We start from the raw sequence: 18,764 nt of genomic DNA, 5'->3' as shown, positions 1-18,764 counted from the left end.
CCAGTAGAAATTCCGATCAGAATCTCTACTGGTATGGACTCCGATTGCTCTCTCTACTGGTAGAATCTCCAATTCTCACAGATCGCAATCTCTACTGGTAGAGACTCCGATTGCACTCTCTACCTGTAGAATCTTTAGAAATATAATATGTTTTAAAAGGAACAACCTAAAGTTAATTAATAAAATTGTTCCCAACCAGCTTAAGTTATATATCTATCAAGGTAGAGACTGCAATTTGGTAGAATCAAAGATTCTGCCAGTAGAAATTGCTATCTGAGTCTCTGCTGGTTGAGTCCCCAATCCTACTAGCAGAAATTGCTATCTGAGTCTCTGCTGGTTGAGTCCCCAATCCTACTAGCAGAAATTGCTATCTGAGTCTCTGCTGGTTGAGTCCCCAATCCTACTAGCAGAAATTGCTATCTGAGTCTCTGCTGGTTGAGTCCCCAATCCTACTAGCAGAAATTGCTATCTGAGTCTCTGCTGGTTGAGTCCCCAATCCTACTAGTAGAAATTGCTATCTGAGTCTCTACTGAATTCTCAGTTTCCAGTTCAGCTGGTAGAAATGCTGATTTATCGGTGGGACAACAATAAAGACACTTGCTGAATAATAATATGCATTTTACTTAGGTATAGACTGATTCCGGATACAGATACATTTATTACAATATGTACACATGTTACGCACAAAACAGGTAACAGTGAAGATAGCAGTAGTACTAAACTTTATTTTGTCATGCGTTAGCTGTGGTTGCATGACACTTTATGGAACATTTCACTCCTTGTTTTTAAAAACATCTGTTAGTTATACAAGCCCTTACGAGCACATCCACTTGACCCTTCTCGTTGACCAGCCTGTGTTCATTCTTGAAGCCTGGATGATTGAGATACCTTCTAGACTGGTGACATCCACATGCTGTAATGATGGAAAACAAACATTGCGGATGTCAGCCTGCTGCTCTACACCAAAGGCGTTTCTCAGACGACCATAGTTTGTATGTTGCATCTTTCCCTGCACACTTTCATATGTTTCTTGGGTGATGCAAAATAGTCATCCAGCAGTTTGTAAAAATCGGCCTTCTGTTCCTTCATTGTCGACAGGTGTGTGATGATCTCCTGAGGTGATATATGCTTCATGCTCAAATCTATTCCCCTTATATATCTATAAACGGTGTTACACCTCTGACATGTGACATACCTACTGCCCAGTACATCTACATTTAGTAAGAACAACAAAACGATTCCACCTACAGTCCGAAAGACCAATGTGGAAGAACCAGTATCTCTGAAATTTGGATGAACAGATTGAGACTAACAGAGTAAGATAGACTGGAACTGAGTAAACAATTATATTAATTAATTTAAGATTGTTTTCATTTAAAACATATTATATTTCTAAAGAAACCTGAATTGGTGAAAAAGCATGTTTGCTTTTTGCAACACTGTTCCAGGAAATACAGAATTGGTTTGTTGTTCCAATTCTACCAGATCGCAATCTCTACCCCGACATATCTATGCTTATCGAAGACAACTTTTCTAGGCTACATGTTGATATTTTGGGGACTCTTCCTCGAACAGTGGATGAGCATATGTGTGTTCTTGTAGCTTATTCTTGGTTTGAGCGTTTCCATTGCACACTCCAGATGCTCTGAACGTAGCAGCAAGTCCGATAATGAGGTCTTCACGAGGTATGGTGACCCATGAAATCTAATCATTGACAGAGGTTGCCAGTTCACACCAAAGAACTACATTCGTTAGATTAAGTGTGTGAGTGAGTACGCCGCTTAAATTACACTATTCCAGCAATATCACGGCTCAGAAACCAGAAAAAGGTCTTCTCACATTGTACCCATGCTCGTAATCGAACCTGATATTGCTGGAATATTGTCAAAATCAGTGTGAAACAAACCACACTCATAATCCAGTTGGTGTAGTTTAGTGGTCTGTGTTGTCAGTGCTTTTACGATTATCTCCCTTTGAAATTAGTCGTACATTACCGGTACTTTTCGGCAATATCCGTATGAACGCCAGACAAAATGGCGAACAAATTACCATGGGGCCTGAAAGGGAGCCGTTTGGCCCCTGGTTCTGCAAAGGTATGACTAGTAGTAGAATTTCACGATATCTAAATGGAAGTTTACAAATTGCTCGTTCAAAGCGATGATGTTTAACCTGCAATTTTGCCTCAGTTTTACGTGTCATGAGATAACATGATATGCCCCACACTGGGTCACGTTGTTTTCCGACATTCATCGTTCTGACCTAGTGTTTTCTTTAGGTTGTGTTCAGCCGAACACAGGTACCAACTGGACGTAGTTTAATAACAAATTTGAATCAACATATTGGTTTTGCCAGAGGAACAGTACACCAACTGGACCAAATGGACCAGTCTGGCGATTTAGCTATTTAAGTTACTAACATTTAGCTATGTTCAAATCCAGTGGCCATGCCATTGGAAGCAGTTTACCGAGCGCATCACCCTTTACGATCTTTAAGGTTTGGGGTTACGATAAGGTATCCTTTACAATCCTTATGGGTATAGGGTTACGGTTGGCCACACACTAGGGTTGGGCACCCACTATGATCATTAGGGGTAGGGACCCTTTACAATTTTTAGGGTTTGTGGTTAGGGTTAAGGCTAGGGTTTGGGGTCAGAGTGCTAATTGATCTGAAAAAGAAAAACAGAAACAGAACGCCTATTGTTTTTCCCTACTGGAAGATATTCCAATTGCATTTGATAAAAATATAGCTACTTCTGAAACATACAGTGAGCATGTTCCTGTTAGTGTACTTATGAAATGTGTATTATGTTTTGAACAAGAACTCTCTACAGTTCAGCATTCAATAGACCCCTGAAGATCCCGGGGTAGAATAGGCCTTCAGCAACCCATGCTTGCCATAGAAGGCGACTCAGCTTGTCGTTAGAGGCGACTAACGGGATCGGGTGGTCAGACTCGCTGACTTGGTTGACACATGTCATCAGTTCCCAATTGCGCAGATCGATGCTCATGTTGTTGATCACTGGATTGTCTGGTCCAGACTCGATTATTTACAGACCACCGCCATATAGCTGGAATATTGCTGAGTGCGGCGTAAAACTCAACTCACTCACTCACTCAGCATTCAATATTTAGACTTGACATCCTGTAGTCACGAATACATAGGTACAATTGATTCCTTTAGAATGTTTATCAAGATGGTAGAACTAACATATTCATTCATCATGATAATGAGTGAAAGCATGTGACAACGTACATCAACACTTGAATCAGTAGCATGTACATCATCAATATTTATGGGACACAAGTTCCTGTGTCCTATAAGTGGCAACGAATGCAACAAAATTGTATTAGTGTGTCCACAGGAACACAGAAAAAGTTCAAATGCTCTTTGTACAAATTTCAAACAAGCAATAGTGATATTCATTTTACCTAACAGATTGAGTTTCCTTGATCAAGTTGGTATTTCAAGAAATTGTTGTTTCGTTTTGATTTGGACTTTTGGCTATTTTTAACAAATGTCAAATGTCAAACATGTCACAACCTGTGTACGAAAGGGGAAATGAAGCAAAGTATGGCTACAGATAAACAAAAAGGCCAGATTTACGAAAGTGTTTTGGCAGGCATGACGCAAACATTTGTAAATCTTCTGATGAATATGCTGGGAATGAATGGTTCAAAAGCGATTTGTCACATAACCTTGGTCCGTCAACTTTGAAGTTGAAAACAAATATAGAAAGTTGCAGAATGACAGCTTTCTGAAGTACACATGGCTAAAGAAAACTTTATGCTTTGTGATATTGGTTTGAAGGGAAAAGCAACTTATCCCTTAACAAGTGATGAAAGTTGCATTTTAAAATTCAACTTTGATACGGCACCAAGTATCAAAGTCTCACATTCACAGTGTTATCAAACCTGTATTGAGGTCATGTTACATCAGTACCAACCCACAAGAACTTTGATATCAGCTGATGATAAAGCATTTCAAGTTCCTAAACCTGAAACAAAGATGGGGGAAGTGGGTCTATACTTTGCAGTTCCAAAGCTGTGTGATGCTCTGCCACTGGAAATCAGAAACTGTCCAACAAAAGACTCTTTCCTATATCAGCTGAACACTTATCTTTTTCCGCTTCCTTCAACAAGCGCCGTTGAGTAGTCATGGCTAATCTGGAAACAAAATCAATTATCATTCATTCGTCAAAATGAAACTATGCACACAACTTGAATGAGCACTTCGAAATGCAGCAATTCACAACCAGGAATCAGAGAATGAAAAACCTTCAATATTACATTTAACAATTAAGTACTGTCTATTTAAAGGTGAAACGAGATATTGCTGATGGCGTTATCACTGATTCAATGAACTTGCAAATTTTGCATGGTGTCAGATGTGACCATTACTATTAAAGGCAACAAATAATCACAGTCTAAGTAAACTTAGCCCCAGTGTTATTCGTTACACTCCTACACTGGGTCTAACTAAACCTAGTAGGATCTCACGTCAGGTAACCTTTGAGATTGACCAATCAGAGCTCAGCTTTCCAAATCATGAAAGTGGACATTCACACATTCCTTGTGGACTTTTACCCACACAAAGGTTTGTGCCCAAATGATTCTGAATGCTATTTTCCCTAAGCATGGGCTGCATGCAGCATGCCACAACGGTGAAAAAACAGTCGCTGAAAATAGCGCTTTTGGCAATATTCAGAGATATCAGCTTGCGGAATATTGACTAATGGTAACCATGTCAGCAGAAACCAGAAAGCGTATATACTGCAGTTCAAATATCAGTGTTATATGCAGATGTTCATTTGTTGAGAGATCATTGTCAGTGACCGGTGTATTTTTTAAGTCCCACCAAAGCCTTAACAGTAGCCATTGTCTGATTGGTTAAATCGTTTTTTTTGCCATCGTGTCTTTTATTTTATAGGATGGTGATAGGTCACTCAAAGGTTACCTGATGCAACCTCCTACTAGGTTTTGTTGGACCCAGTATTGGAGTATAACGAATAACAATGAGGCTATGATTACTTAGACTGCAAATATTCATGGAATTTGAGGGCTGTATTGAGTCTGTTCTCGAAAAGGATTTGATAGAGAGCATATAACAAGGTGACTATTTGGGTATCATGTTAGACGAAAAATGTGAAATTACTTGAGAAGAAACATACAGTCTATGTAAAATTTATTTGCAATGTTGAAGCTTATGTAGCATTTTTAGGAAACAAGCACACCACCAATGCTACTGTTGTTGGGATTGATGACAACCTGTCTTGATTGTATGGACTAGGGCACTGATGAGGCTGCTGTAATGACTGGCAGATTTTTTAAAAGATTGCCATCATTATGCCTGTATCATCAGCCCCACATGAGAGCTGATTTCCTGTCCAAAATTCTGTGAAGACAAAGGTTAGAAACAGGTTAAATCCTGAAAGGTTGAATAGACCTATGTTCATAAAGCTAGTTGGTCCAAACATGGAGGACTTTGACTTTTCAAAAGCTGCAAGAATATTCAGCAAAATGAAGAGCAGGTGACCTGAGTGGTTTTGTAGGTTGTGACAATGTCACTTACTGTAAGTGTAACTATCACTGTCAATCTGTGTGACTGGGTTAATGTATTATAACACATGATGTGCATTTTGAGCACCAGTGACACTAGCCAGTGTTATTTACAATGAAGCATTAACATGTCATTGTTTGTGTGGTTGTCTTCAGATTGTAAGAAAACTCTGTCTGTTATTGAATATCTATGTTTAAAGGTGTTTAAGTTATCACTACATTTATTAGTAATATTACTATCTGAGTTACGGTTAATTAATTTGTGTACCAATGTGCTAATGATGATACGCATTACAATAACAGTTCGTGAATAACAACGATTTATTAATAATAGTATTTAAGTGTCTGGGGTGCCCATGTTGTAGCCCAGGACACCTGAAAATTAGGAGTATGAGTCCCTGGGACCCTCAAATATAGGACTCTAGGTAAATTCCTGAATATGGTCAGTATGTTAGTATTGAGTGTCTATTGATTGGTGATGGGGTAGCCTAGTGGTTAAAGTGTTTACTTGTCACGTTTGGTTTGAGTCCCACATAGATACAATGTGTGTAGCCCATTTCTGGTGTCCCCTGCAGTGATGTTGCTGCAGTATTCATACAGAGGCGTAACACCATATCATACCCACACATATCTTTGAGGTACTACAGATCACTCAGCTTGACTCTTGCCAGGAGAATTCGATATGGGTTTGAATCCATTGCTCTAAGGTTTGTCCTTCACCTAAGTGATAATATGGTTAAAAGTCAAAAACCTGGGTATTATTATGCTTCCCCAACAACAAAGGTTTCTTTCAGCTAATTTGACTTTCGAATAATATCAGCTTGCTCTGAAATGCAAGGAACTGTGGAAATGTCAACATTTTACCGGAGAACCAACATCCACCACCTTCCCGGCTCAGGCATACACTTTCAGTGCATGCACACGCAAGGATCTTGGTGCTGTTTGAGGAACAGATAGCCTTTTTTCCTACACAAACACTTTTTACTCACATCAAGACATATATCTTCATTAATAGTCTTGCTCTATTTTTCAGACCATATCCGAAAGCAAGTTGAAAGCTTTCGAGGTGGGAACTATGAATCTGGGAAAGCAATCCATGTCAAAAAAAGAATTAGATGAAATGAGGAAAAAGGTAATGACATTGTTCAAATTATTGCATAATTGTGTTCATTATTGTACATTATGTATTTGTTTATATGCTTCAAATCACTAGCATTTGGGATTACTTGGCCATTTTATTAAGCATGTCAACTTATCCCAACTGAGTAGATTGATGCTGATCATGTAAATCACGGTCCAGTTACAATTATTTTCAAACTGCCACCATATACCTGGAATGCTGGTATGTGTGTTTTTAAACAGCAAACAAAGAAATGCAATTCTTTGTAGTGTCTGAATGAGAAATTTAGGGTTTTGCTATTTGATATGTCATAATTGTTATAATAGTGATAGAATAGGCAGAATAGGCCTTAAGGAACCCATGCTTGCAATAAAGGTGACTATGCTTGTCACAAGAGGTGACTAAGAGGATTGGGTGGTCCGGCTTGCTGACTTGGTTGACACGTCATCGGTTCCCAATCGTGCAGATCGATGCTCGTGTTGTTGATCACTGGATTGTCTGGTCCAGACCCGATTATTTACAGACCACCGCCATATGGCTGGAATATTGCTCAGAGCAGCGTAAAACTAAACTCACTCACTCACTATAATAGTGATATAACAAAAAAAGCTCTTAAAAACTCAGAATACCAGCCACATGTGTCACAGGCTGAAATAGTGATGTGTTTGTGAGGTGTTGATAAAGGTGAAAGTGAGGTGAATGCAAAGGCGTGTGAAAACTCAACACCAGTAGAGAAGCACTTATTGTTAAACGTTTATTGTAACTGTTTGCAGCAAGATGCAGAAGCTACTGCCCAGGTATATGAGGAGTTTGTGGCTTCATTTGATGAAGCACATAAACAAGCTGGCACCAAGATGTGGGTCAAGGGGGAAACTGTCAATGCTGACAGACCTTTCAGTGGACCTCAGAGAACTCCAAGAAACAACTCAGGTAAGAATAATCTCCCAGCATTTATGATACTTACCATCATGATCATTATGTGCTTTGAAAAATCATAGGCCTTGTTCAAAATTAAGCATGAAAGTCAAGGGTCCTTGATGAGAGGGATTCCTAATTTAAGAAATACTGAACACTATAGGACTACAGGACATTGTGTTATTTTGAACACTGATAAGCAAAAGACACATGCATATTGTAACATGGACAACTAGTCACCAAAATGTCTTCAGCAACCTATGTTTTTTTCGTAAGAGGACACCACATGATATGGTGGTCAGGTTTGCTGACTTCATTGACACGTCTTTGTACCCATTTGCACAGATCAATGTTAAGGTATTGATCACTTGATTGTCTGGTCCAAACTGTATATTCACAGACCATCATCATATAACTGGAATATTGCTGCGTGCATGCTAAACAAACTAGTTCAAGAACTCTCCAAAACTGCTAAAATCACCAGTCTCCATTGATTCCTATCCCAAAAAGAACCGTGTACAAAATATAGTTTAGTTGTGGTGCCTATTCCATGTACAACCAAGTTTAATGTGTATTTGATACTCTGGATGATAAGTCATTTACTGCTAGACACATATTAGATGATCCTGCGCACACATTTGTGACAAGAGAGGCGGTACAACGAATTGGGCGAGTACACTTGGCTGCTACAGGTAGCTTGACGATTATGCACGTGCAGTACATGCTAACCATGACATGAAATCAACACCGCTACTGATTAACACCTGTCTCACTACTGTGTAACACCAGTCTTGCTACTGTTTTACACCTGTCTCAATACTGTTAAACAGATTTCAGTTGTAGTGAAAAATGTCCAAGTTAGGAAAACATGGGCAAATAGTTCAAGGGAGATGGCATACAATGTTATCATGTATATGGACAAAAATTGTGCAACCAAAGCAGATTCTCTTTTACAAAGTAGCCTTGCTACTGGACTCTCAACAGCAACTTTAAAGCGCATTAAGGCAGAAGGTGGTAGGAGTGCGAGTAGACCAACATTTATCAGTCCCACCAAGTTGCGCAAACCCAAAACTTGCAGTTACAAACTTGATGATTTCGACCGGTGTGCAGTCCGTCAATTTGAACAAATTTTATATGGCGTAACAAAACAACTACCCACTCTGGATACACTGTATGATATGGCAAAGTGCCAGTTGAACTAATGGGTTCTAAGGAAAGTTTTCAAAAAAATCTCAAAAGACATGGGGTTTAGGTGGTGAAAAACGCAGTCCATCCGTAAACTTTTAATGGAACATAAAGATATTGTTTCCAAGCGTTTGCAATACTGGCGTGCAATAAAGAAATACAGAGAAGAAAATCGAACACTCATCTTTATCGATGAAACATGGTTGCATGTACACCACATTGTCCCAAAGTGTTGGCAACTTGAGGGCGAAGTCGTGATAAATTGGGTTCAACCTCCATCTGGCACCGGACCTCGGCTTATTGTGGTTCATGCAGGGGGTGAAAACGGTTTTGTTCCAAATGCTTTGCTTGTTTTTGATTCCAAACTCAAATCAGCAGACTATCATGACGAGATGAACTTTGATAATTTTTCCAAATGGCTCCAGGAAAACTTGATCCCAAACCTTCCATGGCACTCTGTCATCGTTATGGATAATGCACCATATCATAGCAAGCAAGTGGACAAATGTCCAACAACCGCCAACAGAAAAGATGACATAAAAGCGTGGCTACAAAGGCACAATATCTCATTTGATGAAAAAATGCTTGAGGCCGAACTATTGTTTCTTGCAGAATCCAACAAATCGGGCCCTGTCTACAGAGTAGACACGATGTTGAAGCAACATGGTCGTGATGTACTACGTCTCCCTCCATACCACGCAGAACTAAACACGATTGAGTTAATTTGGGCAAATGTGAAAAATTATGTCGCTTCACAATACTTGCAGTTCACAAAAAGCTCTTTAAGAGTTGCCATAAAAGAAAGGATGTCTGCAATTGGTGCAAAAGAATGGTCAGAATGTTGTAAACATGTTAAAACAATTGAAGATGGTTAGTGGCAATGCGAAATCGCAGTAGAAAGGGAAATTGACAGACTAGTGATTGACTTAGGACTTGCAAGCGATTCAGACACCGAGACTGATTCAGAGAGTGATAAATTAAGCATAAATCAGTAAGTCTGCCTAATTTTCCAGCATTGTTGTGTCTTGTATAATAATTGACACATACTATATCAGGTTTTTACTGTTCCCATACGTTGTCATAAAAAAAGAGTAATCTTTGGTGAGTTGTCTGTATTTTATATTTTTTTAGTCACTGATAAATCTACTGAGTCTGGTACTGAGTAATCCCCAAACCGACAAATTTGTGTACAAAGATATTTCTCACTGACTTATCAATGTCAAAAGGTATTTTCAGTTTTCTGTACACAATTTTGGTGACCATAATAAAAATATGACAGAAATTTGGAAATATTGTTTGAATACCAACCATTTCTCTGGAACCGGTTATATAAATTTCCAGGACATGTATTCCAGGTTGATCACCAGCAGAATTATGGACGAAAATCAGCCTGTACAGAGAAATAGGAACAAAATTATGGGATAAAAATATTTCTCCCTTACTACTCTGATTTAGCCACCACCATTCAGTAACAGATAACTTTTAACATATTAAAAAGTTAAATGAAACACAATTAACTGTATGTAGTTATTATCTATTTAATATTTAGCAGGCGAAAAGTCAACTTTACCCATTAAAACAACACCGCATATTTCTTCGAATGATAAAACTGCAATTTCAGGCATAAGATACTGATATTCCACGCTAACCTTTAGTTAAGACAAAGACAGATAGATGATTGGGGCATTGACAAGCATTTTAGATATTCAACAATTTTGTTAAAAAAAACCAGGAAAAGGTCATTTGCTTCGTGAAAAGGATCAGTGGTCCTAAACATATTTGCTCAGTATATTGTGTTGATTCAATTCGTTGGGATTGTACCTGTTCCCAAATCGAGTGTGCTATAACTATTCATGTGTGAAATGCTCTGGGAAAATGAACTTCTGGATATTTATCAGACAACCTATCTCCCTCTCGTTCTGTGGGGCGTTCCCAAGTATGCAAATTGGGGTCATTTGTCAGGTCGTGGATCATCTTGTATGTATTTACCAGTATCTACTCCTGTTAAACTGATTCCAAGCTTCATCAATAATAGACTATTAACAGGCTACCATTATGATGATTGCATTTGTGGAATATATTTGCAGCATTCCTTCTTTGAAGAGAACCATGAAGTTAGTTTTTGTTAACTATTTCTTTAACTTTGCTTGCACTGTGCATTTTGCAGGAGACAGCAAACCTGACAAAAGCCGACTGTATAAGCCAACGTCCAAGCTAGCAGAACTTGCTGCCACATTCCAGTCTATGAAGGAAACCAAGAAAGAAGATGATAAGCCGGTAACTTATAATATGTCAGCTAAACTATGTGCATGGTTAAACTTTAAACACTTAATATAGCAGATTCCTGCTGCAAATCCACTTTCAGTATTGAAAGCAGTTAATGAATGATTTTCTATGAAAGCATCATCATTCTGTTGATACATCATAGTTTGTCTCTCCTCCCCTCTTTTTCTCTTTGCATTGTCTCATTTGAAGTCATTTACCACATAAATGTGTAATTTATATGAAATTAAAACAAGCTGAGGTAGTTTCAGTCTCTTTTGATAACTGACAAAACACCAGTTTGTTGAGCGATAACATTGACAGATATCCCTATGTCAAAGTGAATGAATCTGGTCTTGCTGTATTTTGCACTGTGATTTTTCAACAGAGGTCCATTATATCGATAATCATACATACTCTCGATGCATTGATAATTTTTCGTTTCTACCTTTGATTATTTGAGACTCAACAATTGCAATCCATTGATAGTTTGATGCATCATTACAGCCCCATTATTTAGTGAGTCAGACTAATGCAGGGAATATGGGTTGATGGCAACATGTACAGTACACTGGATCATGAAGAATTGTGGCAGATACTGAAGTTCCTCTGACATATCTCTACACCCCAGTCAACTGAAGGCAGGACTGACCTAATCAGTTAGCCACTATTTTGGGTTTAAGGGGTGTAAATATAGAATCAGCTCACCCCCAGGGTTAGTGTTAGGGGCGATGTTATTCTTTACTTGGTTCCCTCTCTTTTCCCTTATAAGTACAGTTTGTCTGGAATTTAGGCACACAGTTTCTGTTAGGTTTCAGTTGGTTATTATCATGATCATGGAGGTTTCTTTTACAGAATTCTAACAAAAAGAAAAGGGGAGATGAGAAGAAAAAAAGCAATCTTGAACTCTTCAAAGAAGAATTGAAACAGTAAGTGCATGAATGAAATTGTAGAGATTAATAATTTTGCTTGTTTGTTAAATCCATGCGAAAGTCATGCTCACGGTTTCTTGTCTGATGTTTGTCATTTGATTGGTGTTTAGGTAATGATAAACAATCCATCAAACTATACTGCCTTAATATAAATATTTATCTTGCCATCACAACTTACAGGATACAGGAGGAAAGACAGGAGCGACACAAACTAAAAAAAGTGTTGAGAGATTCGGGAGTTGATCTTCAAGACAGTGACAACAAGATTTCCCCGTTTCTTGATCCCATGGACATAGGACCTGCTTCGCTACGTGGGCCAGGTAAGGTGACTTCTCAGTGTGTGCATCTGGACCTCTTTCATCTTGACCTGTGAAGATCTGGGTTGGAATTATTGTTCAGTAACCCATGCATGTCATAAAATGGGATCAGGTTGTAAGGCTTGCAAGCTTGCTTGACACATGCTGTCATATCCCAATTGCGTAGATCAATGTTTATGTTGTTGATCACAGGATCGTCTGGTCCAAACTTGGTTATTTGCAGACCACCACCATGCAGCTGGGATATTACAGAGTTTGGTGTAAAACTAAACTCACTTACTCTTTCCACTGAAGCAAATCCCAGTTAGAATAGATGGTTGTTAGAAGTGATCAAGGGGGCCAAATGGTCAGATTCAAGGACTTGCTTCACTCTCAACCTGTCTAAACTGGACATCGTAGATTGTTGCTCCCAATGTTTATGTTTTCGATTGTCCTGTCAAGACTCGATTCACCACCATGTAATGTATATTTTACTATTTTAAGTGGCGAATATACATTAAAATATGATTAATTCTGGTGAAAGATTGGCAGATAGGCTAAGAATACACTATCTCACTTCAATTCATTTCTGTTCAGTAGTGTTTTTGCATTTGTTTGCATTCATATTATAAGGCCATGCCTGCTCATTTTGCATTAATCTGTGATGCATGATGACTCATTGTACTTGTTAATCTTCATGTACTTATGCCTCTATACCCACTCCCCTACATGGCACAATGAGTGAAGTCCATTCCCAGTCTGATTAGCTGGCTGGAATATTGCAAAACCTGGCTGATTCCATTAGTAGTTGTTCATTTGACTTGGCTTAATGTTGCGAAACTCCACTTTCAAAACAGTTCTTTCTGTTATTCTGATTTTATCCATTATGAATTTTCTGTTTATAGATGGAACTTTGTACTAGTTGTTCATGCAGATCATTTATTATCTATTTCTGGTATTTCTTGATCGTGTTGGTATGATTAAATGTAATCCTTGATTCAGGAGACCGAGCAGGGGGAATTGGATCATTTGACCCAGGCGATGAGAATACAACCAACATATATGTGGGCAACATATGTCCAAAGGTGAGGAAATATTGTATTATCAGGATTTATACATACAAACTGATACCAGTGACAGTTTCTTCAGTAAACAAATAGTTGTTCATAGTTACCTCCGTTGGATGTCATAGAAACTGTGGATCAGAGATTCTGATCCAGGTTTGTCGTGATGATTTCAAGGCTTGTTTGCACCTTCCCTTCCATGGTTTTGTTTTTTAACCATTTTTTTCGAAGTGGTACACCACTTAACCATTACTTATGCATACATGGATATAGAACTGAAAAACTGTTGAAAGCTGCATTTAACTAGACTGACTCGCTCCTTTGTCAGAACTGATATAGATTATAAGCAAAGGCAAGTCTGATGCTTTTTAATGAATTGCATTGAATTTATTCTTTCATTTTGTTCAGTGTTTCATGTAGATAATTAATTTAAAGTAAAATTCTTAAATATTTAAAAGACAATGGAGAATTCTTTTACATTTGCTAATGAAAAGCCTTGGTGGTGAAAATTTAACCTCAGATGACAGAGCAACAGCTTTGTGAAACATTTGGGAAGTATGGTCCTCTAGCAAGCATCAAGATCATGTGGCCTCGAACAGAAGAAGAACGTTCCCGTGGAAGAAACTGTGGCTTCGTTGCCTTCATGAACAGGAAGGATGGAGAGCGAGCGATGAACTCCCTACGAGGTGGGTAGGAGATTACCAAGGATTTCTCTGGCTCATTTCTGCGCTTTTTGAATTATTTGTTTGTTGAAATCCTGTTGCAGCAACCTGTGGGAAGGCTAGGAATTTTGCATTCATTTCATTTGAAATGAAAGTTCAAACAAATTTCTCTAGTTGCAGTAAATGCTTCACTTTTGAGGTTTTCATCAATTTGGGTCTTTTGTCATTTTGAGGGTTTTCATGTCTTTAAATATTGTGATCTATTCCACTTTGATTTATTTTCACTATTGCTTTACAAGAGTTTGCATTTTGAGAGCACACCAAGCCGTGCCACAATAGACTTAAAAGGAAATGAGATTGTAGAGATGAGACAGTCAAACAAAGTCACTTTGAATGAACAGTTATATTTTCATTCCGAATTGAAAATATATACCCTGAATATGTTTACAAATTGGCACTAAATGATATTTGACTCGAACTAGCAGTTGTTGAATTACCCATTTGGTGATGCAGAATGTCCAGATGGAACTGGACAATCTATAGATATAAACTGGAAGTCACATTTATCATTAAATTTGGGAAACATTGTATTGGACATTGTTCAACATGTCCATTTAAACTAAAGGACTGGTTCAGGGAGACATTTTCCCACTTAGAAGAAAGGCCCTCTTTATGAAAATTTACAGAAACATATTCTTTACTTTTTTCAGGATATCATTATTAAAACTAGTTGTACTGTAATTTGCTAGGCATGCATGTACAATAAAAAGAATGAGGCATCTTACCTTTTCTGAAATGTATAGGCCACCAGCATTGCTCATGTCCTTTGTATCAAACAGGCAACTTCATAGAGCACTTGGTACAAATTTGTTTTGTGTGACTGTTCATTTCAACTCATTTGACTCATTATTTGTGTCGTATTTTCTCCTCTTTGCCTTAAGCATGTTTCTTGGTCAAGTACAGTGTAAAGTATCTGTACATTTTCTAAATACCCTGGACCTGTTTGATATTTTGGTTAAATTTTGGAAGTGATTTCAATACTCACTCCTACTTAAGCACAGAATGTAAGCAGGTCCACTTACTTCTTATAGTCAGGCTGTGACTTGGCTGAGAATATATCTCTGTACCCAAATAGTGTGGGTCATTGCTTACAGTATCGATCACTGTATTGCCTAGTCCAGACCATGTTACTTTCAGGCTGCTATCATGTAGCTTGAATATTGCAAAGCACAGTGATATATACAACACATAGGAAAATTTGTTAATTTTGAAGTCATGCTGTCAGTTACAAAACATTAAACCAGATGTCACTTGCTTTGTTTATCAGTTGTAAGCGACAGTTCTGTTTTAAGTAGTTTTATAAGCTTGCTTATTTTGACCAACTTCATACCACTGTCTCGTTGAATTGGATTATTCTGGTATAAACATGACCAGTCTGCTATGATTATTGAGCTAAAGTTTTATTTTTTCATGTTTTTGTGAACTGAAGGAAAAAAACCCTGTTTACCTTGTGTACATCTTCTTACAGAAAAGTTGTTCTTATTTCATGTTGTCAATGCGATTTCTTCACTCTTTGCCTTTGGAATATTTGAACACAGGAAGAGAAGTGATGGGCTTTGAAATGAAGCTAGGGTGGGGTAAGGCGGTGCCCATTCCGCCCCACCCCATTTATATACCCCCAGCTCTGGTTGAGATGACCCAGCCACCCCCACCCTCAGGACTTCCATTTAATGCTCAACCACTGAAAAAAGCAAGACTGGAGAAGTTGTATGGAAATATTCCACCACCAAAAGATGGAGAAGATGAACAATCGAAGGAGGAGAAAGAAAAGGTAATGATATTTGACAGTGATGCTTATGTTCATTTGTTGAAATTTGTTTAGTGATAAATTTCACAGATAGTTACTGTGAATTGTTTCTGTAAATCTCAAACTAATGTTTAGTTTAAATACTTGGTAAGTAGAAGAATACAAGGATTTGTAGGTGTTTTTCAGTATCTATTTTGAAACCTTAAACAAGAATTTATCTTTAATATTCATGAAGTAATATTGATACAAATTTTCTTAAAACTTATCATTAAATTTTGTTGATATTAAATAGTAGTGTAAGTTGTTTATATACCTGTTGTTGGTATAAATATCCCATCTCATGTTGTTTTCAACTGCCATTTCTCCAGACTTTAGCCAACGCTGTTGTCAAAGTGGTTATCCCCACAGAAAGGTATATTTTTAGACTCTTTTTCGATCATTTGTCCAAAGAGCTTCATCATCTGATATGGAGAAATATAGTTGGAAGATATTTGTTAATTATTTTAGTCTCAAATCATTTCCTGAAATTTTCAAATACATGTTTATTTCTAAGGAAGAGCATATTTTTTAAATTTCAAATACATATCATGAATGATGAAGACAAAAGGACAGAAAAATGTCCAGTTGAGATTGTAATGTGAACAAAAGGTAGGACGGGATTGAAGAAGAGGAGGATGAAGAAAGATGATGGTGATGAAGATTCCAGGATGTGGATGTGTACTGTGAACTGTTAAAAACTGACTCTTGTGAATTCCACGTGTGTTCTCGGACAGTGCTCACACATAAATAAATTGATTGTTTCTCAGCTTGTGTACCAACTGTGAACAGGCATGAGAATACATGACTCTCAGTTTACATTTTGTTCCAATGTTCCATGGACTCGTTTATATTGATGCCATTTGTTGCAATGGACATTCTCATGCTTATGTGTAAATATGATGTACATTTCATATCCATGCTTGAATATTTAGCAACTGCAGTAATGTGAACTGGATTTAAAGGAGGTTTTAGGTTTTATTTGAAAGGGAATAGAAACGGGTAGTATAAACACACTGAAAGAACTGGTTTTCTTTCGGGGATGGGGTGAAAATGTGATTTTTTTATTTATTTTTTTATTGTATTTTTTTTTGTACATTTGATTGTTTCTTGAATATTCAGCTGACCATATGCATCTCATCTCCCTTTTCATGTAGTGGTTTGTAAGTAATTATAATCAACACTTTTAGAAATCTGAAACATATGTAAGTATACTGGGCTTGATTTTGACCTCATTAACATCACAAAGGATATAGATAAGAAAGAAAAAAATATCAAGAATGGTCTTATTATTTCCAGTTATAAATATTAAGACATGGTGATATATGAAATGGCATAAGAAGGCAGTCAGGTTGTCATTTCATAAGTAATCTCTCGAAGTCATGGTAGTCATGTTTGTAGCACTTGTGAGTTGGATGTTAACTGCAACATGCTGAACATCAAATACTGGTTAGGGATATATTCTAATAACAAGCATGGCAAGTAGGTGTGTTAGTGTTCGGCTGTAGATTCTGGTGTCTTACCAATAATGTGTGTTTTTTGTATGTGTTTGATTCACTTGGGTGATTCCTTGTGACTAATGTTTCACATGCATGTGACAATGTGATTTCGCCTATTTCTATGCTTTGTTAGCCCCATAGCTTGTGGGTTTTACCAAACTGGATCACTTAAGGCTGTCCTCCTGCTTTAAGCTTACATGTCGTGAGATAACTGCAATACTGTTCACAGCGGCATTGAATCCCACTCATGTAAACACTGACTATAGTGATCTGTCATTATGGTTTCCCAACAGTTTGTTGTGACAGGTGACTGTGAGGTCAGTCCATGATTTGGTTTTCGTACCCTGATGTGTTTTCATCATCAGGTTGATCATAGGTTTATCTGGTCCAGACTTTATCATGTACAGACATCCATCAAATAGCTGAAACATTGCTGACTGTGACGCTAAACAACAAACATTATAAAGATTAGAATGGATTGTTGCCCTGAATAAGATATCTGAAGTATTGCTCCACGTGAGAATGCGTATGATGACAAGTATTGCTCATGGGGAAAGCTCCATCCTGTGCACCAAATTACATTAATATGAGCCAGGTAAAATGATCACCTGGTTGATAGTTTGTCAACATACTCAGATATTGTGATGGGTGCTCATCTTTTCAACCATTGGTTTGTTTGGGCCACCATTCATTATTTGTAGGAGGCCTTCACTTGGCTGAAAGATTGCTGACTCTCAGACTGAGACGTAAAACAATGTTTATTCACTCTATCACATATTTCGATGTATTTGCATTAATGAAGCCTACACATAGCTGAAAGATTGCTGACTCTCAGACAGGGTTCTAAAACAACATTCATTCACTGTCATATATATTCATATGTATGTGCATCATCAGTACCTCTTGAAGTTGTATATGCTATATCCTTCCATTACCTGTGATCTTTTAAGGCACAGTGGAGTGTAATAGCTATGCATGTCTATGTAGGAGTGTTTTAAAAGTCATATGTGCTCAGTGCTTATTAAGTTTACTTGCAACACTGTCTTACAGGAATTTGTAACAGTTTCTGACTTGAATTTTGCAAAATTGTAGGCCTGGTTATCTGGTGCTGTTACATTTTGCTCTGACATATCATTAAATCAAGTGACACTGGCGAATGACTGTCCTGTAGTGCAGCCTTGATAAAGTTATAGGACCATGCTGCAGCTTGGTTTTATGCAGAGCAAAGCCCTGGTAAGAATATTGGTCGTCAGTAACCCATGATCATCATATGAGGTGGCTAACGGGATTGGATGGTCAGACTTGCTCACTTGGTCATTGGTTCCAAATTGTGAAAATCAATACTCATGCTGTTAATCACTGGATTGTCTGATCCAGACTTGATTATTTACAGATTGCTGCCTGATAACTGGGATATTGCTGAGTGTGGCG

At 37.8% G+C, this 18,764-nt stretch overlaps 1 protein-coding gene across 1 annotated transcript in view; it reads left to right on the top strand.

Annotated features, from left to right (window-relative positions):
• The first annotated feature begins 2,005 nt into the window (after nucleotides 1–2,005).
• LOC137281813 (U2 snRNP-associated SURP motif-containing protein-like) overlaps nucleotides 2,006–18,764 on the top strand; it is a 44,881-nt gene continuing 28,122 nt past the window's right edge. Inside the window, exons 1-10 of the mRNA XM_067813433.1 lie at nucleotides 2,006–2,093; nucleotides 6,589–6,687; nucleotides 7,449–7,605; nucleotides 10,943–11,052; nucleotides 11,893–11,966; nucleotides 12,150–12,289; nucleotides 13,268–13,350; nucleotides 13,850–14,015; nucleotides 15,590–15,822; nucleotides 16,167–16,210. Of these exons, the coding sequence (XP_067669534.1) occupies nucleotides 2,034–2,093; nucleotides 6,589–6,687; nucleotides 7,449–7,605; nucleotides 10,943–11,052; nucleotides 11,893–11,966; nucleotides 12,150–12,289; nucleotides 13,268–13,350; nucleotides 13,850–14,015; nucleotides 15,590–15,822; nucleotides 16,167–16,210 (1,166 nt within the window). The 5' untranslated portion in view covers nucleotides 2,006–2,033. The remainder of the gene's footprint in view (nucleotides 2,094–6,588; nucleotides 6,688–7,448; nucleotides 7,606–10,942; nucleotides 11,053–11,892; nucleotides 11,967–12,149; nucleotides 12,290–13,267; nucleotides 13,351–13,849; nucleotides 14,016–15,589; nucleotides 15,823–16,166; nucleotides 16,211–18,764) is intronic.

The sequence above is a fragment of the Haliotis asinina genome, chromosome 4 (genome assembly GCF_037392515.1).
Source record: "Haliotis asinina isolate JCU_RB_2024 chromosome 4, JCU_Hal_asi_v2, whole genome shotgun sequence".
Lineage (NCBI taxonomy): Eukaryota > Metazoa > Mollusca > Gastropoda > Lepetellida > Haliotidae > Haliotis > Haliotis asinina.
This window is presented reverse-complemented; position numbering and strand designations above follow the sequence as displayed.